The following is a 25537-nucleotide window of genomic DNA, read 5'->3' on the forward strand; positions in this document are numbered from 1 at the left end:
TTGACAGACTTTGATCACTTTTAAATAATTCGTTTATTAATTATATTAAATTAGTTTATAATTATAATTAGTGTAAATTATATATAACTAGACTTGCATTTAATGTGATTGAAAGGCTGCGGGTGTTTTGGTCTAAGTACTAAAGAGAACGACAAAAAGGCATTCATCGAAAATTCATCCAAAGGGGTATACTAGATAGAGTTGCCAAATACTCGAACAAATGGGTACAGGGTTGTCATTTCGTCCAAAGAAGAATATTAATTTCGTTAGCCAGACATTTTCTTTCGAGTATTTTGTGCTCCTTGCTTGTTTTTGTATACTTGTTTTCAGTATAATGACAACCCCAGCCTGGGGCTTCAATGTGTAATTGTGTATGACTAAATATTCCAGTACAATGCGTAGTTAAAGATATACTCGTAATGCAGTTCGTTACTTTATATGGCTCTATAAAATGGTCCGACCAATCCCCTTCGTTCTGTACTCCCTTCCTGCCCTAAGCTCAACTCGAGTGAAAACCGTACATATACAAACTATATAGACTACTACCTGTTTCGCTCATGTCCAAGTTCAAGTCAAAAATATATGTGTGTGTGAGGCTATATACTGCTATATACTGATACTCGTACGATTCTAGTCTGTTCTAACCTATAAGGACTTTGGTTGTTTGCCGCACTACACGCTAGGATGTTGGTGAAAAAATACATTCAGATATACACATACTATCTTTGAACTCCTCTGCTACCATGTTCGAAAAATAATTGTTTGAGTTCTCAGCGTCACACAATTCTTTCGATTTCAAATCTTCGAACCACTCTGTGTTAGGCATGGTTCTTGCTTCCAGTGTAATACATCAACGTGCACAGCTTCTTCAATAAATATTAAAATTTAAAATATTGTGTTGATTTGAAATCGAAGAGAATTCGGTACAGTAAGCACAAACCATCCTGTTATCGTTTCTGTTTCTTGAGAAGACTTTTCCAGGAAGCGATTCAAGTCTTCTGCTCTATGGCTATCGTTGAATATGTGTTCGATGATGGATGAGATATGGGTTGGGAATAATGTTAGAGTCCTGCTGCCCGCGATCAGCTTATAGTTCCAGCAGCAGAACCTCCTCATGCTAGAGGATGTTCAGCAGCGAGGAGTCCATCATCCGATCGTCGTACAGACTGAGGGTCTTGCTGGCCCGGGCCTTCCGCACGGATGGCGGCACATCCCCCGGGGTCTTGACCCTCTCGCTGGGATCCCTCAGCCGCTCGCTGCTCCCCCGACCGCTGAACACCTCGCGGAACACCTCCAGGCTGTGCTGGCGGCGCATTTGCTGCTCCGTCGGTGGACCCTGACCCGTGGTGACCATCAGGGAGTTGGTGCGCAGGTGACCGGGTCTTCGTTTCGGAGCGGGACGGGTTAGGGTCTGCAGTTCGCTGCCATGACTCTGGATGCAGTTGTTATTGGTGCTGCCATTGATGTGCTTGATCAGGCTGCTGGAGAGCGAGCGGGGTACTATGTGCGCCGGAGTTCCTGTCCTCTGCTCGGCACTTCTCAGTTGAACCGGCGGCGGCTTATCGAGGCGCGGGCTCAAGTCCAGGTTGTTTGGCCGACGCAGGGCCGTCACCAGATTGGATTTCTCCTCGCCGAAGTGCAACTGGCGGCACAGCTCCTCGGCGTGCTCCTTGCGAAAGAGCTTCTTGTGGATCAGCGCTCTTACCCCATGCCATCCCCTGAGCTTCTGGTCCGTGTTCTGCTGCTTGGGGAAGCCCTGGCCCAGGCTGGAATTGGTATTGCCAACAACGCTGACAATGGTGTTCTTCTGCTGCTGCTGGTGATGGTGGCTGGCTATCAGCTCCTCCACACTCACATCGTGCTCCAGGCAGGAGAGGGAGTTCTCCTGCGGCTGCGTCTGGAAGCTGTGCTTCTTGCTCCGCTCCACGAGCACCGGAGGAGTACGCATTTGCAGGGGCGCCAGATTGCGTTCCTGGCAGGGATTCCTGCCCTGATACGGTTGCAGTTGCTGATGCGGGTAGCTCAGGTGATTCTTCTCGCGTTCCAGGGCAGCCAAGGGTAACTGCTGATTGGGAGGTGGTTGGATAAGTCCAGAGGTATCCGAGCTCATCTGGTGATGCACTGCAGCGGACGTAGTCGTTGTGGTTATGACATTTAGACCCTGGAAAATCATTAAAAAAAATTAGAAACAATCCGAAGCATTGGGGAGGCTAAATTCCATACCTGTTCCGTGTTTGCGGTGGCCACCAAATTGTTGGTGTTCAGCAGAGGACTAGAGGGTTGGGCCTGAGCCCGTGGCCGTAGAGTCGACATCTCTTGCATGCGCTCCTCGGCACACAGGGAGGTCAGCCTGGCGTCCGCATCATGGTCCCAACAGTCCTCGCAGGTATCTCGCACCACCTTGGCGGCTGCACCGCCTCCCCAGCCGGTGGGAAACAAGGGTCGCGCCTTGTGGCGCACCACCAAAGCCTGCATCTGGTCGAAACTGGGATGGGAGCCCACCTCTTGCTCATAGGGCGCCTTGTACGGCGGCGTCGCCTGTCCCGGAGCATAGAAATCCGAGCAGCGAGTGGCCACCTCCCAGAGCACCAGCCCGAGGGCATAGACGTCCATTTGCTTCAGTGAGGTCTCGCAATCCCGCAGATTTACAGCACCCTCCAGCAGTTCCGGTGCCATGTAGCGAAGGGTGCCCACCTCGTTGATGCTCTTCGTCTCCGCCATGGCCACTTCGCCTTTGTACTCGTACTTGGAGCCAAAGACCTTCAGGGCAAAGCCGAAGTCCGCAATGCAGCAGCTGAGATCCGCCTGGACCAACACGTTCCTAGTGTTGATGTCCCGATGGGCCACACAGGGCTTGTGCTGATCCCCCAGCCGGAGTTCCGTGTGCAGATGGGAGATTCCCCGGGTGATGGATCGCAGCATTCCGCAGCATTCGCTGAAGCTCAGGGTGTTGGCTATCAACCAATCTTGGAGGCACCCCAGTGGAGCCAGGGAAAGGACCAGCTGGTACTCCATGCGTCCATCCATCGTGCAGCGTTCGTCGTAGCCTGCGGTTGGAAAAAAAGAATAGGATTAAAAAAAAATATATAGGGAATTTTTAAAGCTTAATAATAATGCCCGAAAACGATATACAAAAAATAATATTATTTAAAATAAAAATATTATAAAATATTATAAGAGTACATAAAAATCAACTTTTAGAGATTTTAAATTAAATACGGATCAAATTAAGTTCCATTCTTTTGGAATTTTTGACTGACTATGTCTAAAAGTATATTTTTCTAATTCTTACAACGGATGTAAAAAATATATAAAATATTTTTTGAGTTTCCTAAACCCCTCTATAATTGGTTTTCATCAGAAGTGTATTACCGAAATAGCTCAAAAGCGCGGGACACTCCATCAAGGGCAGGGCATAGATGTTCCTCTCGTTCACATAGTACTGGTGGTGCTCCTCCGGATATATCTTGACTGCCACCTCCTGGTCGTGAAGAAGTCCCTTCATCACAGTTCCGTACTTGCCACTGCCCAGCATACCGATCAAATTCATGTTGTCCACATTCCGGAGATTGGAGCTATACCCAGGACCCGACGGCGCCAGCGGAGACTCCTCCGGTTCCGGCTTCTCCTTGGCCGTACGGCAATACTGAACGGCCAGGAAGATGCCAATCGTGAGAGCCGTGAGTCCACCGGCAAGTCCCAGCATTGTGCTGGCCAAAAAGGATTGCTGTTGCTTTTCAGTGGCCCGATTTGTGATCGAGGTTCTGCCCTCATTGGAGCCCAGTTCCAGGGGTGCAGGTTCCACTACGGCGTACTGGGCATTGCAGACTTCGCCGGAGCAGCAGCAGTAGTACAAGGAACTGGTCTTCGAAGTGGGCGCCGAACTGGTGCACTCCGACTGGCTGCAGATGGAAGTGCGATCCGTGTTGTCCTTCCAGCAGCCTGGAAAAGATACATAGCCGTAGAATAAGCAATTAATCATTACTATTCCCCCTTCCCAGACTCACCCTGCTTGACAATCCTGGTCCCGTTGGGCGTCTGGTTCCAGAGCGTAAAGCAGAAGGTGTAGCCATCGGAACAGGTGCGTCTGTGTGGCTCGCTGGGCACCGGAGTGGACTCCACCTGCTGCTCCAGCACTTCGCCACTGGAGTCCAGATCGCTGTCGTTCTCCTGGAAGCTCATACAGCTGTACTGGCGACTGGGAACAGGTGCTAATCAAATCGAAAAAAAATTCCATTCATAAATAGTTCACAGATAACCAGAACTAGAAGTACTCACATGCTGTGCCCAGTGAGATCAGGGCCAGCAGAAGAAGCCAAGGCCAGCTGCAGATAAGCCAATTCATGATGCCAGAAATCCCTTGATAGGCTTTTAGTGCGATATTTCCTGGATGACTTTGATTGCCCAACCAATGCTGGCCAATGTTACGGCATTTTGTACAACCCGAAAGTGCTGAAAGAACGGGCAAGTTTATAAATACCCAGTTCGGTCTTCTTTGTAAATAGCATCTACGCGGGAATTATCAATAGTCTGCCACACATTCGCACCCCTTCCAACCTCTCTGCCCACCCTCCCACTGGGTTTGCGTATCAATAAGCGATGACAATTCGCGAGCTCAGCGACTTTATCAAGCCAACTGCCGGCGATAATGGCCAGACCCAAATACTCTCGCACTTCCACCAACCCCAAAAGCCGAGCACTACCGATCGCCAGGCTTCCGTCGCTAGAAGATCGGGCAGGCGTGGAAGGGGGGACCTATGGGGAACCACGAGCACCCACCCACTCCTAGTCTCGGGGGAACTGCTGCACTTTGGAACCCATTTGGAACCAGGCGCCGCCAGAATACGAAACAGCAGATCGAGTGCAATAAAGACGATCCCGACTGGGGAATACTCATATCAAGCTGAGAAATAAGTATTATAGTTAGGAATATATCTTTAAAGTGGTGTTCTATAGGCTGTATAACCAGATTTTTAAAAACATTTCAAGAATCATGCTCCAACCCCCATTTCCCCTGCAATGCGGATTAGAAAATTGTGCCAGCATTAATTATGTGGCTGGGCGAACCCATTACTCTGAACTGCTCTCCAGTTATAGGGTACCTATGAAGGTATGCCTTATACACAAGCATACCTACCTATATAAGAATGTGTTTGTGCCCAGCCGGTAACGAATTTGCATTGGCGGCATTTGGGTTAATTGTGGGTGACGGGGCATGAAATCTAAAGCAAGATAAGCGTTTTATCTGAGAGGGCAGGATACACTTATCACGCGATTATGAAATCTCCGCCAGCAATCTACGTCAATTATTTACAGCTTTTCCAATTTCAGAAAAATATAATTCGTGAATGCAGAATGGAAGCAACAGTCCTTATAATCCTTAGTAACTTAAGATGTACTTAAGTTGTTTTTAAGTTAGTTTTAGAATTGCCTCCAAGTGGTTCTTAAAATCACAAGGAAGGCTTGCAGCTACTTGTCAGTCTGATTTCAAAGAGTTTTTCAAGAGCTAATACCTTTCAGTCATGAGCGGACAAGTTGTGTGTGCCTACATTATTTTTTGGCTTTGTGTGAACTTTGTCGGGTTCATTCTTGTGCTGAGCTATTTTTCTTCCATTGCTAAAGAAGACTAAGGTACAGATTATTTGCACTCTAGTCGTTCATAACTTCCAGAGTTCAATATGGATTTACGACACTACGCGATATTAGGTTTATTAATGAGCTGTCTGATATTCCTCAGAAGTTACATTTGTTTTAGCAAGAAGCCGGTGGACAAAGCGCTTGTTACCTCCTCCCGACGAAATGGAAAACTGCCCAGAAAAGAATTCGGATTTCCCAAGAGGGCTGGAAAAGGATTTTAATGAATCAGAAGATCAAAAACTAGCAAGACTGGACGAGAGGTCAGACTCTTCAGAAGAGTTGAAAGAGGAGTACGAGTTTCCAAGGGAACATAATTTGCGAGTGAGGATGGCAGAGAAAGAGTATTCAAATGGATTGGATATTGGGAAGAATAGAATCTCGAAATCCTTTGGAGACATCAAGAGTCGTCGACAGGAGAGATACATTTTCTATTTTTCTTCAATGACATTTTAATAAAGACTTGAAACCGAAAATACGGTTTTAAAGGGTCGCGAAATCGGTCCCCTCAACTTTTGATGCTCTTTTCTCCTCCTTTCTCCACCATTAGCACATGCGCAGAAGAGAGTCCGGGGAGAAAGAGAGCGGAGTCTCCGACGCGCCAAAACAGGTTCTACTGGCGCTGTCTCAAGTGCCCCATGGAGTGGGGTGGACCGCGGGCGCGGAGGGTGGACCCGCCGGCTGCGCTCGCACGATAGCCGACGGCGCCAGTTAATTGCAAATACTGCTTGATTCCCTACATTTTTTCGGGTATAACCACAAAACCAGAAAACTAATTTTATTTATTTAAATAAATGTTATACCTTTTTGTTACTAAATTCTCAGATGTATGTACACATCTTTTTAAAATTTAAAATTATTCAAAAATAACCATAGGCCCCGATAAATGCACATTTTCAGGTATTGCACTACTTAGAAAATGTAGTACTTGTGCAACACTGAAAATAAGTGTTGATTAGAGCATGCAAAAGTCACTAACGTTACTCTCTCCCATTCACGACGTTGGTGTATTTCGTCCCTCACTTTGGTTCTCTTTCTTTGGTGCCTGATTAACTTTTTGCGTGCTGCGTGTGCATTTGTCCGCGTCCCCATACCCAAACGCCATCTCCAACCCCATCCCCACAAGAAATGCCACTGCAGCCAAAGTGATTCGGGACTCATCTTCGTTCTACAGCTGCATTTGGCAAAACTGCGACATTCAAAAAGGAGCGTTGCAGAAAATCAATGCAAAAACACAAAAGTGCAGGCAGACGAAGAACGGCAAGAACAACAATGGTGAAGGGAATGTGAATGGGAATGGGTTCGGAGGTCTCTTGTTGACTTTTTGTACACTTGGAAAAAATTGCTGCTCTTTCTGATAACTGGTTGGGTCGTTAAATTGAAAGCATTTAATTTCTATGCTTCTCATACATTTCAATTATTAAGAGCCAGATAAAAATGTGGCGAAATATTTATAGACTTTTATAAGACGTTATTAGGGGCAACTAACTGAAAAAATTGTAATTGAAATTTTAAATTCAAATTGATATCTATAGAATAGAAGACGAAGAATCTATAAGTCTACGTAAGACTCGGTAAGTTTGTAATTCATTATAATTAAAAATCTTTAATTTTGATGATTCGAATATTTAATGTGGGAAAGTTAGAGGCAAATTAATCAAATTTTCTTTTTTTTAAAACCCAAAAATTCTGAAAGAGTTGGTGAACTCTGTTTCTTAAAATTAAAACCTACAAATTGTAAGAACCCTAAAAACGATTGGAATATATTTGTTTCAGTGCAAGTCCACTGTGTGCAGACGGCGTTTTCTACCGGGGTGGGTGGCCCCAGCCCACCGTCTGCCCTTCTGCTACGTCTGCGTATTTGTGTGTGTGTACTTGCGCAGAGTGGAGTAAAAAATTGATTTTTCCAAGACATTTTCCAGCGATGTTTGCGGAAAACATTTGCACTATTATGCACTATTTGGAGGCTATTCGACAGAAAGACTTACACTTAATTCAGGGCATTTGTGGCACTGCACTTGCACTTTGGGTTGTGTCACTTTTTTTCGCTTCTTTTGGGTGATAAAGTTGCACACTTGCCGGAAATCTTATGATTTGGGGCACCGGCGCCAGTCGCGTCTGCTTGGCTCGGCAGCTTTTTATACTTTTCCGCTTTTTTGTGGCTTTTTTATGGCACTTTAAACAAGTTTGCACGATAGGCGGTCCGTTTTTGCCGTTTCGCCGCTTGATTTTTCGTAGCGCGCCACCTTCGCCCGCCGACTTTCGAGGAATGAATGCGGTTTGCTGCGCCGCTCTCAATCTTTCGCTCTCTTCGCTGCTCCACCGCGACGTCGACTGCGCTGCCGGCGCTCGTTTTGGGGCAGCCGAAGAAGAAGCGGCATGCGTGTATTTACGAAGCTGCGTGAAATGGCGGAGACAACGATTGAAGCGAGAGTGGAGCTGCGAAGAGAGTGCAGGTCAGAAAGAGAGCTCAAAAGGGGAGAGCACTTGTTGAGCTTATCAACGTGCACCGAAAAAAATATATATTGAGCATACGAGGCGTGTGCTCGTTAATCCCAAAAAGTATGCTTCAGAAAGGGAGAATAACTATTTCCCTTTTTCTTTTACCTTTATTGTTTTTACATTTTTGGATCTGATGAAAAAGAAAAACATTTCGTATTTAACTATAAAAAAATGTTTAAATGAAATGTATTGGTCTCATCGATACCTATCGTTTGAGCCAAAAAAAAATTTTACTTAATGCAGTTTGTAATTTTGAAAAGTAAAAACACTGGAAAGATTTATTCTACTTTGTAGGTGTACTGTAAATGATCTTTAAGTGTTTACATAAATGGTTATTGTGTAATTTAGATAAACAATTTCAATCAAACTGGAACTAGTTAACAATGTTATATTGCTTAATTTTTTAAAGTGGCAAAAAGGTGTTCATATAAATTATGAAATAAACACATTTATTTCGATACATTTAGATATTTGGGCCAGGTCATTTTCTCTCTGAGCACGGATTCGCTTTTCATTTCTTCTTTCACGAATGCTGCACGGAATGGGTACGTATTATTGGAATGTCTGGTTCTATATCTGAGAACTTACCTATCCATCAGAAGCTCTAGGGTGCTGCGCTTTAGGACTAGCAGAATAAAGTATAGAATACCAAAGCAGAAGTGGGCATTATAAAGGATCGTATATAAACCATCGACGTCGTATTTAGCCATATCCAAAAAAATAAAATGGTATTAAAAATCCAAATTCCACCCATGATGACGGTAATTCTCAAAAAGATTGCATAACTATGTTTGTTTGTACAATTAAAGATCCTTACGTTTGAGTATCGAAATTAAAGCACGTCGTTGTCATCTCTCTCTGTCGCTCAAACCTCTTCAGTTCTCTCTTTACCTTCCAGATGTTAATAGCAGTCAGGATAAACATGATAAAATTGATTATATTTTGGATATTCCTCACTAAGACAATGATGTCGATCACTGAGTTCAAAGAGGCAATATTAGTATTGAATTCTATTACAAGCAATTATGATGCCACTATTAAAACTTCCAAAACTTTGAGAGTTCCCCTTGCTCACCCCAAAATATCCCTATAATTCATACTGAGTGAGAATTAAGATACGTACGCACTTCCCCTTTGCTCTTAACTTGAGGTACACGTTATGGAAGTCTTACAGCAGCACTTTCAAAAAATTCTGTAAAATTACCGGATTCAAACGCCAAATCATAAAAATAAATAGCATTCAATCCTGAAGCCGTGATCCAGGCAAAAGCACTATAGACCAGAAATTGATATCGATGTTCAACGCGCTTGAGAGGCCTGAAGGTTTGCCAACAGTGATAGCTAATGGCAGAAAGCCATGTAAAGTGCGAGTACCTAAAGAATAGCAGGGAAAAATCTGTAAATAATATAAATATATAAAATGATCGCAGATTTTAAACCTTTAACATACATGTGAACCAGTTTAGCTCCAAGAAACTCAAATAGTCCAAATGACCATGCTAAATAAGCAGCTTATATTGCACTTGCCCAGTGTATTTCGGAGTTTCCTTACGTAAGTATAAGCGGCGATGGTGAGGATCTTGAAGATCATTGAAATTATGCAAGCTGAAGACACAAAAACAGAGGTTAGGCCGGGAAATTATTGCAAATTATATATTATATTATTTATCTTAAGCTGTATCCAAGTCCTTTTCTCTCGGGTATAAGTCGTAATATGAGACGTATTAACAATCTTCAGAATAATTTACGCAATACCGTAAAATTGCCACTTCATTTTAAATACATTTCTTCTTAACGAAGATCGAAACTCGACTGAGTTGTTTGTTTCATATTTCACCGATTTAGACCTATGCTTTGACTCGCCTTTCTCTGATTTAAAAACTAGCGATATGAAACAATTTCGAGTCCGAAAAAAATGGTACATGGGGGATTCAATATGGTTATTATGGGAATCGAACAAACCGACGAAAGCATTAGTGCTTACATTTTCAAAGATTAAAATGTTAAATAAACTTGCAACTCTGGCCTTTATATAAGAGGAGGTGTTTTTAGGCCCTTGACTAGCAGAAAATTGTTAATGGCGTCCCAATCAGTAGAAAAAATGTAAATAATAAAAGTAAAGTGGACAAAATGTTTAATTATATTTATTTTGAAGTTCATTAGCTGAGTTACGGGTATCCTCTTTTTATTTATGAAGTTCGTAAGAATGCAAAGTTAACCCTACTGCGGGATTGGGTGAGCAGGCAACACCTGACCCACGCACTCCCCAAAGCCAATACGCAGACCGTTTTTCTCGCAGTGTCCCCGGATGATGACCTCGTCAAAGTCCTGCAGGAACTTCCTGGTCTTGCCGCCCGGCAGCTCCACCGCTTTGGTACCCTTCCAGCAGAGCTCCAAAAGAGATCCATACGAATCCGGAGTCTCGCCGGAGATCGTTCCGGAGGCCATCAGGTCACCCGGACGCAGGTTGCAACCGGTGACTGTGTGATGAGCGATTTGCTGCAATGGTGTCCAGTACAGGTGCTTAAAGTTCGATTTCGAGATGAGCGATTCATTCTGGTCAGAAGCTGAAAGCGAGATATTCTGATATTAAAATGTTGTTAAGAGAATCTCAAAAACATCTGAGCATACGTTTCAAGGAGACCTCAAGATTGATATCAAAATTGAAGGGGATGCTCTGGCGCAAGTAGGGCAACACTTCTGGTTCCTGAGGGAAGTTGTCCAGCAGGAAGGGTCGCAGGGCAGCTGTGGGCACTACCCACGGCGAGATGGTGGTGCCCAGATTCTTTGCTGTGAAAGGACCCAATGGCACATATTCCCACTTCTGGATGTCCCTGGCACTCCAGTCGTTCATCAGCGTGAAGCCAAACACATTCTTCCAGGCCTCATCCACGCGGATTGGTTCTCCCAGCTGGTTGCCCTTACCACCGATGAAGAAGGCCATCTCCAGCTCGAAGTCCAAGAGTTTACAAGCTCCAAAAACTGGTTTCTCTGCTCCATCGGGAAAGGTTTGTCCCAATGGACGGCGGATGGGGGTGCCGGAAACCACCACGGAACTTGCGCGACCATGATAGCCCACCGGCAGGTGGCGCCAGTTGGGCATCAGGGCATTATCCGGTCCACGGAACATAATGCCCACATTGGTGGCATGATGGATGGATGAGTAGAAGTCCGTGTAATCGCCAATCTGGGCAGGCAGGTGCAGTTTGATTTCAGACTGGGGAACGATGGAACTGAAATAAAAGCAGGTATACAATAAGGCTGTCAAAATTCGAATCAGTGAACCATAAAATCATACTCACACCGCCTTCAAGTCCACATTCTGATCCAGTGCGGAACCCTTGGCCAAAAGCTGCTGAGTCTGGTTCCTCACCACATCCCAAGCTTCAAACTCCAAGCCCATAAGCTCATTCAGTGTTTCAGCCTGCAGGCTTTTCTGGACTGACAAAGGATACAACTGCGAGACAGCTTTCAGATCCAGGACGTGCTCTCCAATGGCCACGCAAATACGATGAACCTTCTAAAAAGGTTTAGAAGAAAAATACCATTTACGATATACACATACGGTATGACAGGGGGTCTTATCATGGCTAGTTGCTGGGTTGTTAGAGATTGGATTAGCATATTGTTTTCGTAAACAAACTAGTTTGTGTTGGATGATGTATGCAAATGCTATGCCCCAAAGCGGTTTCTGTTCTAGAGTGGATTTCTAGAACATGTGGAACCAACTCAGGTCACATGGAAAATGATAAAAGTCAGTAAAAACGTACAAATATTTTAGATACTTTAACACACACAATCATAACCATTGTTGTAAAATCTCATGGAATTGAACTTTACATTTCAGTATGGTACATCACTCACATTGTTTTCCGTTGAGAAGACAGCATAGGGCAAATTCTCCAGTGGAAAATCGCTGCCCTCTGGCACTGGCACAAAACTCTGGGACATTTTAAAAGCACTCAAGGCGGAAAACTTGGGCAGGTGGGTGCGAATCAATAAACTCAAACAGAGGACAGAGAAAAACGTGCGCGGAGCCAGAGTGAGCTAGATAACAACTGGGGGGGCTTTCAGTCCCCGATCCGCCTTATATAGTGCCTCCAAGCCCCAAGATCGCTCTCTTCTCTTAGCAAAGCCAAGCCCCCAAAGCAGAAGAGCACCTATACCATTATTAAGAGACTCAGTAGTTGCGCTTTGGTTACTTTTATTTTTATTTACCCATATATTTATATATATAATATATTCTTTTGCATTTATATAGATGTTGGAATAACTCTTGTTCTGGTTTTGATTTGGATCTCTGCAAATGCATATACATTAATTTATACATACATAAAATGAGCGCGATGCTGGATAAACTTAGATAACACGCTTTAAAGGACTATAATTGTTTAATTTATTTTCATACCATTGATTTTATGTTTTTGCTGAATTGACAAACGAGTCTTGTGCACAGGTAGAATGTAGTATGTCTGATTGTGTTCTTCTGATTGAGGACTTTCCATTCCAACCTCTTCGGGCTAAAAACTGATTTAAACACAACTGAAAACAGAATCTTCCAACATTCGTAATTGAGTTTAATTGACTCCGGGTAATATATAGTTGTCAGCCGTTTGCTGCAAACTAAACTCCAACTAATTCGATTATACGTATTCACGTCTCTATATATAGCACAGTTCGATACATGGACTAAATGGGATCTGTTCTGCTGGACAGATGCCCTCTCTTTGGTTTTGTCTATACAATTAACAAGCACAGGTCTCTTTCGATCTCGTTCTTATAAAGGTACGCATGGCCATAGCTATATGAAAACATTTAGTACTCGCAAACAAGGCAGAACCAACGAATTGAACTAAACTCCCTAACTCTTCTCCATCTTCTCCTGATATGTTAAGATAGCGTTCCAACAGTTTCTAATCGTATATGTATATTTCATAGTATTGCGTTCTGGGGGCTGGGACTGTTCCGTGTTTCTTGGTGGTGCGTGTGTGGAGCGGTGGCTTCTATGCTCTGAATTCTATCGCTATTTGCGGTATACATATAGATCTTCAAATATTACTTAAAGGCTCTCCTCCCTGCCCTTCGATTTAGATATAGTTGCCAACGAACGGAAATACATACATAGTTCTTATTTTTTGTCAACTCCGGGACGAACGGATAACGACGGTTAACGAATAACGGTTAACGGATAACGGGATGAGAAATCGTAAAGGAACATCTAGCAACACGTTATAGATACAAACAAATGTACATTCAACATTGAACTCTGATGATTAGCTGGTATTCGAATTCCCCGCTCCTCAACTTCTGCGTTTTTCGTAGCGGTCTCCTGATATGCTTTTACCTTAATGATACTTCTTGGTTGTGCGATCTACCATTACCAATCTAAGCGGAACCGAACCGAACCATGCTGAAGCCCCTTACAAGTCGTCGCCCAGGCGATGGATCTCGTCCAGCATGAAGTCCACATCCGCCTCGTTGACCGCGGCCGATGAGATGATCGAGCGGAAGAAGTTGGGTCGCCGATCGTCGGGCTGGTAGCCCACCATCAGCGTTCCCTTCTGCATCATGCGCCCCTTGATGATGGGGCAAATCTGGGGGTTGTATAAAGTATTAAAGTATTAAAGTATTAAAATTTAATTATAGCTGTGTTTGAAAAATGAAAATGTAACCATTAAAATAATCTGTTTGTATTTCAAAATTTGCAATCGATCGATAACGGAAAAGGAAAAAATATACTAAAAGTGTAATTGTTAATAAAACCAAATTTGAAATCTATTATTGGTTTAATTTTCAGGTAACTTCATAGATAAGAAAATAAAAAAGCAACGTAAATAGCATACTAGAAGTGTTCTTATTTAACACGCAGTTAAATCTCTAACCTTAGGTTAAAATAAAATATTTCTATTCAGCTTTACATACCTGAACAAGTTTAAAACGCATTGACTTACCTTTCCCAGCTCCACCTCCTTTTTGGCATCGTGAGGCACTCCTCTCAGCCGCTTGGGCACATACCAAAACGATACATTCACGCACTCCGGCTCGAGGATCAGGTGGAAGCGGTCGGACTGCTCCCGGATTCGCTTCAGCTGGTACTGGACCAGTTCCATGAGGCGATCCTGCTGCTGCTCGAAGCCCTCGGTGCCCTTGGCCCGCCACTGGAGCCACAACTTGAAGATGTCGTTGTGCCGGCCGCACTGGATCACCTTGTCGCCGGTATCGTAGCTGATGTCGTACTGCTTGTCGGTCATGAACAGATACTCGGCCGACATCTGGTTGCAGCTGATGAGGAGGCCCTGCGCATAAGATACAACAAAGATATATCGATTTGGCATTAAATCGCTCACTCTGCAATCGTGGCTCTACGTGGCTCTGTCTGTCCATAAGTCAAGTTGAAATTTTAATTAAAATTCCGCCTGCCAAAAGACGCAACTGTGACCGATGGTAACATATTGCATGGGATGTAAAAAAGTCAGGGTGACTCGACGCATTTGGTCCATGGTGGGTTCGTCAAAGATTTCATTACGCATTGTGCTGCGGGTCTACTACCCTTGGCCATTTGGCTCCTGGTTTGGCAGGACGAACAACAAGGAATTGTTCGGAGTACAATTGGAATTCTTTACACAAACATTGTTCGATGTGCATCCAGAAGAATGTCGGGCAAGCCGGTGGAGCGGGGCAGTGGAGAAGGAATTTAAAGCATGGGGTTGAGCTAGGGGGATGCCTCGAATTTGTATCGCTTGATGGGAGTGGGCAAATGGAAATGGTGCAGGACCAACTTCTCTGACTGACGGGCCTTTAATTTTAATTTGTAACTCAAAGAACAATTATCCGTTTATTACTTTCCAAAGGGTAATTTCGCTCAGTTTCAGCAATAAAATACGAAATATGTGAGGTCACAGCTGTAGGGGATACAGAACTTCGCATTCAGATTTCATTTTATGTTGCATACTTTTAGAACACAAGACTGCTGACAGTTGCAACAGAGTGGGGGGGTGTGTTTAACACATTTAGTTATATTTTGAATAAAAAAAAATGTATTTCATCAAAGAAACTATATTATGCATATAGAGCTGGGATTTCACTTTTTTATATAAGCAAATTATCAGAATTATTTATTTCTTAAATATATTTAACCATTCTTTCCTATTAATGGTTTAACCTTGTATTTTATGATCTTTTAAATGGTATACTCACATCCTCCTTGAAGTGGATCGTGGAGCACTGGAGCAGGGCTCCCATGAGCTTGTGGGGATTCCAGGTGACCGAATCGGCGCTGCAAGAGTCAAATCACAGCGTTAAATGGACATTCAATTACGAATTACAAACAATTAACACTAAGCTGCCGCAGTGCGGTACACAACCCCCGGTCCTCTGAAAATCCAACCCCTGCTGTTCGACAAGATGTAGGCAAAAAAAGGACAGTGGTAGGGGGCGGAAGGTCCTGGCAAGTGCCATAAATTGTGGCAATTTCAGGCCGCAGCACTTTAATTGAATTCAAAAGAGCGCCGAGCACAACCCCCGTGGGCGCTGGAGGGTTGACATTGACAGCTAAACATCCCTGTGGGAGCTATTTACAGTTATGTGGGCGCCGTCTTTGCTTGTGTGTGTGTGCGTAGCATGGGGCTAGGAAGTGTGCGTGAGTGAGTGGGTGTCTATAAACATGATCCTTATGGAGTGCCGTGAAGTATGCTTCACTTTTTACCCCTTCTTGTTTGTGGAAAGGTATATTGTTTTCTCAGTTTATAAGTAATCCTTATAGAACTTATATTAAACATTTGACTTAATAATTTTTTATATTTCTTAGATACTACTGCGTTTAATGGCATATATAATTAATAAAAAAAAGTATATTAACATTTTATTTTTAATATAAGAAGTTCCTTAGCGAAAATGGTAAAATTTATATAAGGAAGCAAGTTCTTGCGGACTACAATAAAAAATAGTATTCGATTTTCAAATATTAAAAACTCTTAAAATTGTGCAACGAACTAGTAATGGCCTTAAAGAGAAGTATCTTATAGTCCCAACACTTTTCCCACCCAATACCTTTTTGATTGAGCGTCGGCAAGTGAGGCTAAACTTTTGAGATGAGATTCCCGTTCGATTGTTTTAAGCCTACTTCCAAAATGAAACTCAGCGGATTTAAGAGCCACCATCGGAGGACCATTAATCAGAGTTGCGTAAGCCGTCGAAGGCCGCAAAATGTCAGCTGTATGGGCATTTTAATGATTAATTCGCGCTGAGAGCCTTTCAATTAAGGACCTCGATTTGCATGCCACAACAATTTGCGACTTAGGATCCATTCAAACTAATTGAAGGCGTTCGCCAGTGCGCCTGGGTGATGGATGGATGGCGGGAAATGGGAGTTAACCGCCTCCCCCAAGGGGCAATCAATTTGAAAGTGTTTATGGAGTCGGATGCTTGACCACAAGCTGTCGATACTGCGACAGCTGCACTTGCCGCATTTGCCTAAGCTTCCTGAAGACTGGGTGGAATTAAAGATGTTCTATGGATTGCCGATGTAAATGGAATAGAACTGGAGGTGGGGAGTAAAGTGCATTTCAGGTTGCGACTTTAAAATTAAAAATTCCTCGCCCTGGGGATGATGAATCCCCGACTTGCCCTCTCGCACTCATTGTTTGGCGTAATTGTTGTGTAAGTAATGCCCATGGATGTATAAAACACCCCCCTTGGCTAGATGGATTGCTTGGGAGAAGGGCAAACGGAATATCCACTTTGTTCATTTGTTTGTTCGGGATAAAATGCACTCGGCTTGTGCCTTGTAATCCCTGTAAGCTCTGAACACCTGATGGAGGCCACTAAATGACAAATTGAGATTTTTCCCACATGTTCAAAGCGGAGGGCGGGAATCTGAGCGATGCGGGCCATTTGGGAGCATTTAGATTTAAATTTACCCAACCCGGCAAGAGATTTCAATTTGTGTTTTGACTGGCCCGAAGATGAGGGCGCCCAAGGCACAAAGTTCATGTCAAGAACGATGATGAATGGGCACAACGATTGCTTGGGACAAAAGATAAGGCCTTCCAAGGGGTTTTTAAAGTACTTCTTAAAGAACTCAAATGCTCAAGGGCACTTGAAAGCATTGATATCTTAAAGAAACACAGCTGTCTTTTTGTGAAATATTATTTTTGTCTTCAGAATTAGTTTAAGAATATTTAATCTTAAGTACTTGATATTATAGATCATTTATATATATAAATACCCACCGCTCAACTCCAGTAAATCTGGGATGACGATGCTTGCGAGACATCAACAATCCACCGCCCCAAGCGGCCTGTAAATAGTTTAATTAAAAGGAACATATAGTAATGATATCTTTTGAATTAGAATCCCCCTAGTTTATTAATAATCCCAACTCACAAGTTAGCTCTAATTTCCTTTTTTGAGAAAAGTTTTTTCGTATCTTTTTGATATTTTCCCAAGGCAACTTACATCGATGTGCATCCAGCAGTTGTACTTCTGGCAGATATCTGCAATCGTATTGATATCATCGAAGGCCCCAAGAACAGTGGTGCCGGCAGTGGCGTTCACGAAGAACGGGATGTCGCCCTTGGCCTTGCGCTCCAGGATCAGGCGCTCCAACTCGGAGGTGATCATCTTGCCGTGCTCATCCGAGGGCACCACAATGCAGTGATCGGTTCCCAGGCCACAAACGGCGGCACAAGATTTGATCGAATAATGGCACTGGTCCGAGGTGAACATCACCAGCGTTCCGGGCAATCCCACCGAGCCGTGCTCCTTGTAGTTGGGGAACATCTTGTGACGGGCCGCCAAGAAGGCGTACAGATTGGAGATGGAGCCTCCGGGGGCCAGAATAGAGTCGCCACCCGACCAACCGATAATCTCACGCATCTTGGTCAGCACCACGTTCTCCATCAGGATGAAAACCGGGGCAATCTCATAGGTGAACATGTTGGTGTTGGCCGTGGCAGTCAACCACTCGCCGGCCATCGAGATCAGGTCCAGACCGTTGGACAGCTGGTTGAAGAAGTGGGGATGTCCTGGAAGTTGCAAGGGATATATTGGAATTAAGTTTTGGATCTCTTTACGATGGGAAAATCATTATTTTATATATTAAACATGCTGAAAACTGTTTTTGAAGACCGAAATTTAACATTTAGACTTCGAATTCTTTTGTGAAACATGTCCTTTTAATAACTAAGTATCCTCTTAGATGCATATACCCATTACCATATAATTCCTATCTTAAACAGGTAATAACCAAATAATAATAATATTTTTCTTGATGTTTTCAGCTCCTTCTTCTAAAGCTAAGTCCCACCCTTTAATTAATATCTCCGGATGTAATACTTTTGACATTTTCTATGTGCTTGCCTAATGTAGCTGAAAATGCCTTCCATTTAGCCACGGCTGTCTGGCTGTCTCCCGAAGTCTGTGGGACTTTTCTCGCTTCTCCGGAGAACCGAGTGATTCTAAGCTGACAGCAGATGTGCCTGGCAGCTGTGCTTCCTTCAGCCTTCAACCTCGCTTTTTGTGTTTTATTAAAAATATATATATTCGAGGGCAGTGGCAGAGTGAAACAAAAGGCCGAGCCAAAACACGGCTGACTGGCCTCGAAAGGAAAAAAATATCTGTGTAGGAATGGAGGGAAAACGGACGATGAAGACCGCCGGAAGTGCATGTGTTCAAGGGCAGACGGAACAAGGTCCTGGCCAATCGATGGGGGATAGTCTGCTCCGAATCGGTATCCCCTGCTCAACAAGTCTTGGCCCTGTAATCCTTAAGCCCTTGCTCCTGCTGAGCTCCATAAATTGCTCATTTATTGTAGCTAATTGCGACTGGCCGAACTTCGATTTTGGGGTGCTATATGTGGAGAGTACGGGGGAAACTCCCACGAAGAATCACAAAATGCTTTCAGTCACCATCAGGAAGCTGTCCAACTCCCCGATTTACCACCCATCTCCTCAGTGTTCCTGTTTGAACCCTTCGGCGTCTGTCAGTTCACATCTTGAGTGCCATAAGTCGTGTGATTAAAATCCCATTGCCCACAAGGCTAAATCCACCCACAGAAGTAAAATATGTGCACTGGGAGAAATTAGGAGTTTTATGGCTGCTTTTATGGTGTCAAGTAACCCTCTATATATTATAGTCCTAGCCCTAAAACAAGGCTTATTACTAATTAGCTCCTTTCTGAATGTATTAATCCTAAGCTAATCCGAACTCATTCAGTCAGTGTTTCTTTCGGTGTGAACTGACAGAGCGTCGGCATCCAAACATTTCAATTTGCGCATGTGGCCGGGATATTTTCGTTGGAAGGACGACTCGAATCGAGCGGATTCACCCTCGCCCCGGCAGCCATTCATTCGCATCAAAGGATCAGGAATGCAGCGAGTCAGAAAATAACAACGGATTTTGATTAAAGCTCCCCTCGTTTTTATGGAGTCCTCGCAGAAGGAAGCGTCGTATCCGTCGTATCAGGTTGCCCGTCTGACAGGGCGCGCATTATGTGAGATTACGGATCATAAATGGGACTCTTATCGGGTCTGCTGGGAAGGCAAGTACGGATAAGAAGGGACTGCCCTGCAGCCATTGCTTCTGCAGGGAAAATGTGTGTTTCTTTTAATTTGACTGAAATATTATAATAATGTCTTTCTCGTCTTGATACTTTCATTGTTTTGAAAGCCTTTCTTCAAACTAAGTTTCAATTTTTAAGGAGTAAATCCCAACTATTATAACACTTGATGGAAATTCTCAAGTAACATTATCTTTTATTAGAAACTTTTTAACGAATAACTTTCTTTTAACAAAAGCTCATTTCCTAAACGCCTTTTAATGAGCAAAAAACTAATTTAAACTTGAGCCAAAACTTGAACTTGCCATCATACATCATGAGACTATGACTATGCATCCTAATTACGTTATGTTTCTTTCCCAAAAGTTTCCCATGCAATCTGGGTTTATTCAGTTGCCGTCCTGATTGCGTAGAGTTTTAATTCAATTTTGGCAAGCCAAATGGGAGCAGAAGGATAGAACGGCAGCAGTCCTATTTCCTGCAAAGCAAATCAAGGAAGCAACGCCTGCTTCCGAGACAAGGCCGCAGTTTCCGGGGGTGGAGGATGGCCTCGGGGCTTCCCTGGGGTGGAGTGGGTGCTGGGGGTGGCTATAGTAAATACGCTTATTATCGATACTCCAAACACAATTGCGGTCACGTGCGGGGACAGCGCAAACATCGAAGGACAAAGGCAGCGACGAACGACTGGGGACAGGAGTGACTGCCTCTCGCATTAATTTTCAATGAAATCAAATCAGCAAGGACATTCAAAACAAGCTGGAGGAAACTATGATATAAGCTATGGACTGAAGGATACCTACGCAATTTTGAGAAATATTTTAGCAGTTCAACAAAAGCCTTTGCATATAATTACAATACAAGACATATAATATTGTATGAATATTTTGTGTTTAATTATTCATTTTTTTATTTCATCTTAACATAATTTTTTAGAAATTTATATCTTAGACTTATTATTGTGAGTAGTAGTATCAATAAAAAGAAACTTCATATAGTAAGGTACCTTATTGTTTGTAATCCTCTCCAATATTCCCCTTCGTCATCGAATAGTGGGTATAAAAAAGTTAAAAGTGAAACGTGCGAATGACTTTTGGCTGCTAAAGCCGCGCACACAAAGAACCCTTTGCCTGATTTATGATTGATGGCAGGCTGGGCCTGAATCACGGGGGGATTACAGACCCCGAGGCGAGTGTTTTTGAAAGGTGTAAACAAGCCGGGGCCGCAGCTCAATGGGCCATAAAATGGCATTGTCTGCTGTCTGCTGCCTGGGATCTCCCCGGGCGAGTATCTGCGCGAGTGCCATCAATATGCTAATGTGCTTATCTCGGAGGCTGCACACTTTGTGCTCTAATACGACCGCAAGGTCCAGGGGCACGCGTCCTGCCCTTGCCCTTAAAAGTTAAAAAAAATATACCACTGACAAAAAGCATATGCTAAGCAGGGACAAATTTGATTAATCCCCAACTGAGCAAACTTCAGAAGGTGATGATAAGAACTCAAGTCATACCTTTGATTACTCAAAACAGCTTGGAAAGGCAGGGATTTGATTTAAACTCTGATAAAAAACAACGTTTAAGTATTTTAGGTTTTGAAATTTCTTAAAAGATACGGAGTTCTAACTTTACAATTCTATGCTTTTTATTTATAAAGTTATACAAACGGATGGTGTATTTGTAAACCTGTTAGATATTTCAGTTTTATATTTAATCCTTAACAATTTGTATATTTTAAGAGTTTTTTGTTCTTGATTGTCAACTCACCCGTCTTGACTTGGTACTTCAGCGTGGTGGCGCAGTCCTCGATGAGTTGCTGCAATGGCAAGGCGCGATCGGGAACATCCAGATCCAGGAGGCGCTTCATGTCCTCGGGATGGTGGAAGTCCAGGACCTTCTCATTCCGGTCGTTGGTGGCCTTCACAAAGTCCAAAAGCACATCGATTACCTTCAGCAGGAACTCCCGGGTCTCCGGTCCAGCGGTAACTGTGGTGGGCATGAGATCTGGTGGGGAAAAACAAAAACAAGAGGGTGCGGAAAAAACCAAATGAGAATTTCTTATCGGTAAATATGAAAAGCGTGCCCCGCTGCTGACAGGAAAAATGGTTTTTCCCCTCTTATCGTGATATATGGCTATTATTATTGCAATGATTTGTGGGGAGGCAGTGTCGTAAAAAGCGAGGAGTGTTTTTTTTTTTTGAGGTAAGGTAATCTGGTCAGGGACTGGCCGAGATTTCAATTATTGCTTGGGATTTGGATGAGCAAATCTACCTGCTTTCGAATACCTTATTTCATTTATTAGTATTTTCCCCTCGATTTCTTTTGACAACTCCCATATATTATATATATTTTTTATATTTTATATGTAATTATTTCAGAAAAGCACTATTCTCCAAATGATTTTACAATATTGCTTTGTATTATTCTAATTATTTGGTTTTTTTGTACCCTAATTTACTTTCGGTGTTATATTTTTCACAAAGAGTTCCCTGAAACTTAGGATTAAAAGGCTGTATATCAAGCAAAGTTTTTGTAAGCTAGCATAATTTCGGCAGTGCACCCCTGTGGCTTGAGCGTATCCTTGGTCGTCCTTGCCGTCGTCCCTTTGCGGTGGCTGCAATTAATTACTGGGGCTTTTGTTTAAGCATCGACAGTGGCCACTAAGCCGCCGAGCAAATGGGAGCAGCTCCCTTAGAAGCCAGCTGGAAATCAATTGGGAACTTAACGTTGCGCGTGATTACCATTTGCGGGGGGAGAAGGACCTTTGGGGTGGTGGCACAAATTGTAGCAATTTCAAAAATTCCTCGAGTTTACGGCCAAGAAGTTAAATAAAATTTAATGCGCTCGACTGCTTGCATTTGGGTGCTCAGTGTCACAGGCAGAGTCCTGACTCTCGAGTCCCGAATCCCGAATCCTGCCGAGGCATTAGGAACAGGCGTCACACACGAGGGTCCTGTAAGCGAGCGTGAGCAATATCCTGTGACTAAACGGTTTATGTTTGTTGGCCTTTCAATTTGAGGCACGCGTCTGGCGCCTCGGGGAGCGTCCTGCCACCTTCGTCCTGGTCCTTGGAATGGAACACCGAATGGTGGTGGATTTGTTTGACTTTCTGTCTGTTTGTCTCGTGTTTGTCGAGGAAAATCTGTTACAGGGCAACAGTCGCCAGTTTCACGCTTCAATGGAGCCAACAAAAAGTAACGCACACTCGTACACGAAACAGAAGCTTCCAGTGCAGAGCCATTTATCAAGGACACGAGTGTCCTGGACAGGCCGCCGCCTGGCCATGTCCTTAAACAGAGGCAGCCTTTCGCAGCTTGCCCATTTGCTGTTCGTGTCCCTGGCCGTGTCAGTTTAACACTCGTTTGTTATTTGCACAGCCAAAAGCAATTCGAGTGCAGTTATGCGGAGGACCAATGTTTGCCAGGATTATTACCACAGCAAAGTAATGCCCCTTCGGAAACATGTTCATAAAATACATGTCCATGTGCAGGAATCTGACAGGCTGTAGTAGCAATTTTAGAAAATAAATCTCTGCTATCTGCTCAAATGAATGCCTTGTTTCTGTGCAATTTATGACTATGACAGGAAACTATAAGCTCCAGCTTTACGGGTAAAACTAAAAGACATTTTATCTTAAAAGTCTTAAATCGTGTATCTTCAACATTATCTTGTAAGCCATATTTTAAAATTATAATAGCATCCTAAAAATGTATTTATGTTAAAAAAGTACTCTTTTCATTCTAAAAAACAGAAAAAGTCAACAATTTTATTGCATTTAAAAACACAATTGAAAATTCGTAAAATATCATAGCGTTTACTATTTTAAAAAGATATTTTTTTTAAATAAGAAAGGAAGCCTTGTTTTTAAATTATTTATTTAAATTTATTGTTATTTTTTTAACATTAAAAAAGGAATAAATAAATAAAATGTGATAAATATGAAAAAAAATATTTCTGATGTGATATTGAAAATTCGGTTGAAATTTAACGATGAATATATATAAATATGTATACATTATTTTTATTTATTTAAAAACACAAGAAAATTGTTTTTTTTTTTCAATGAACAAAACATAGATTTTATTAAGTGAAACACTAAAAATGTGATTTCTTCCCCATGCCGTTTTTTGACTTACTAAAATATATTAAAATAAATACTCACCATATGCCGTCAGTTTGCCCGTCCTCTCGGACAGCTTGTACCCGTTCGGATTGAGTGACATTTTCTCCTCTGCAAGGATAAAAAAGGAAAAGCCATTAATTAGTGAGCGAAAAACAAAGGAGCAGACTCAGCTGAGTAAGAGAAATTGAGCTCGGCCAAATGAAGTGAGTCAATGTTATGCAATCGACCGAGATCTGAAGGCCCCCGGGCAGGTGTTGCATAAGACCTTGCCTTTCGAAAACCCCCTTTGTAGACCAGCCCACACACACAAATTGCATAACCAAGACAAACAAACAAAGGGTGTGAAAATGCAATGGGCGTGTAAATAAACGGAGTGGAGAATGGAGTGGGATGTTGGGAGGTGGGTGGATGGGTGGTTGGGTAGTTGGGGGGTCTTCGAGACAAGGACAACTGAAGGGCAAGCTCCAAGTGGGAGGCAAATATCTGGTACATAGTATATACACTGCTTTCAGGACCCCTCCTTTTGCCTTTTGGCGCCATCTGCTATTGCGCAGTGAGTGTAAAGCCAATTTCCTGCGACTGTTTTATATAGTATATATATATCCGCATATATCTGCATGTAATTTACATGGGGATACAGACAGCTGCTGGTAATGGCGAAGAAAGAAAACCTTGGACAGTACGAAACTTATGCAACAACGAGTGTCAGACTAGGTATTATCTGGGAGTCTTACCGATAATCCTGCGGATATCGTCGATATACTGCTTTAGATAATTCACTTTGACTGTGTGTTGGGGGCGACGAATCACCGACGAGGCTTTTGCAAACAAAAAGTAGAGAGATCTAGAGGAATGTGCGAGGACGAAATGTATCGAAATGTATCTCTAAGATGGAGCTGCGAGTGCTACGAGTGGTCTAAATTGGCGACAACTTACAGAGTTCCTTTTTGCAATAAAAACACACAGAAAAACCACTCGCGGGACGGAGCTGCAACTCACTGATTAAGCGGACTTAACGGATTTCGAAGATTTTCTGTTAATATATATATATATATATATTTTATATATCTCTGGGAACTTTCACTTGTTGGAGAACTTAGGGAACTGAGCAGCCTACACTCGCTGACGATCTGCGGAGCTATGAGCAGCAGCATCCGACTGGGCTGCCTACGAAGCTTTTCCAGACCCACAAAATGGCTGCCCACACACACACGAAGCTACTCCTCAATCTCTTGCATAACCTTCAGAGGAAGAGGAAAATGCGGGAAATTCTCTGGGTGACGTCATTGATTTTTCGGCAACCATCTTTGTTAAGGCCATTTTGCGTGGGCGGAGCTTCAACCATGCGCGCCCCAAAGTATCCAACAGATACATACAATATATACGCGCACGCCTGGTAAATACTACAAAAAAAAAGAAGAGGAATATATAAAAAAGAAGGACCCCAGTCTAGGAGGAAACAAAGATTGTGAGGGGGCGACCAAATGAAAAGCTAATTAACAAACTAATTTCGCCACTGTTTCTGACATTTACAATGACCCACAACTTTTTATGAGAGTTCCTGTGACAGTGAAAAAACCTCTATAATTACTTCCACTTCCCCGATGTGTATATCTGTACATATGTAGGACCTAAAACATAGAACACTAGTATATAGAACAAAATGAAATTTGGGTCAAAGCTAGGTGCACCCCGCTCCTCCTGCCGCTCCTATGCCAAAAAGATATG

The 25537-nt window shown here is 43.0% G+C and overlaps 3 protein-coding genes and 2 long non-coding RNA genes across 6 annotated transcripts; 1 reads left to right on the forward strand and 4 right to left on the reverse strand.

Moving 5' to 3' along the window:
• Nucleotides 1-7893, reverse strand: LOC108035340 (bone morphogenetic protein receptor type-2). Its single transcript, XM_017110925.3, has 6 exons — nt 7623-7893; nt 4279-4452; nt 4008-4211; nt 3373-3942; nt 2224-3047; nt 1-2161 (listed from the first exon to the last, which is right to left on the reverse strand). The coding sequence occupies exons 2-6, from the start codon at nt 4343-4345 to the stop codon at nt 1118-1120; spliced, it is 2709 nt and encodes a 902-aa protein (XP_016966414.1). The 5' UTR covers nt 4346-4452; nt 7623-7893; the 3' UTR covers nt 1-1117.
• On the forward strand, nt 5443-6146 carry LOC127010834 (uncharacterized). Its single transcript, XR_007763652.1, has 2 exons — nt 5443-5631; nt 5738-6146. It is a non-coding gene; the product is annotated as an uncharacterized LOC127010834 (long non-coding RNA).
• Nucleotides 7894-8525: 632 nt separating the features above from the next.
• On the reverse strand, nt 8526-9108 carry LOC127010873 (uncharacterized). Its single transcript, XR_007763722.1, has 3 exons — nt 8954-9108; nt 8725-8921; nt 8526-8668 (listed from the first exon to the last, which is right to left on the reverse strand). It is a non-coding gene; the product is annotated as an uncharacterized LOC127010873 (long non-coding RNA).
• Nucleotides 9109-10253: 1145 nt separating this feature from the next.
• LOC108035066 (fumarylacetoacetase) lies at nt 10254-12182 on the reverse strand. Its single transcript, XM_017110457.3, has 4 exons — nt 12001-12182; nt 11439-11656; nt 10768-11369; nt 10254-10703 (listed from the first exon to the last, which is right to left on the reverse strand). The coding sequence occupies exons 1-4, from the start codon at nt 12085-12087 to the stop codon at nt 10357-10359; spliced, it is 1254 nt and encodes a 417-aa protein (XP_016965946.1). The 5' UTR covers nt 12088-12182; the 3' UTR covers nt 10254-10356.
• Nucleotides 12183-12323: 141 nt separating this feature from the next.
• On the reverse strand, nt 12324-24928 carry LOC108035065 (glutamate decarboxylase). 2 transcript variants are annotated; one of them, XM_017110455.2, is made up of 9 exons: nt 24746-24928; nt 24544-24653; nt 23849-23917; nt 21454-21690; nt 17593-18161; nt 17367-17434; nt 15334-15412; nt 14088-14432; nt 12324-13730 (listed from the first exon to the last, which is right to left on the reverse strand). In XM_017110455.2, exons 3-9 carry the CDS (start codon nt 23907-23909, stop codon nt 13557-13559), a joined length of 1533 nt encoding a protein of 510 aa, XP_016965944.1. In that variant the 5' UTR covers nt 23910-23917; nt 24544-24653; nt 24746-24928; the 3' UTR covers nt 12324-13556. The 2 variants fall into 2 exon arrangements, with proteins under 2 accessions (XP_016965944.1, XP_016965945.1); XM_017110456.2 differs by lacking the exon at nt 24544-24653.
• Nucleotides 24929-25537: the final 609 nt, after the last annotated feature.

Source organism: Drosophila biarmipes, chromosome 3L (assembly GCF_025231255.1).
Source record: "Drosophila biarmipes strain raj3 chromosome 3L, RU_DBia_V1.1, whole genome shotgun sequence".
Taxonomy (NCBI): domain Eukaryota; kingdom Metazoa; phylum Arthropoda; class Insecta; order Diptera; family Drosophilidae; genus Drosophila; species Drosophila biarmipes.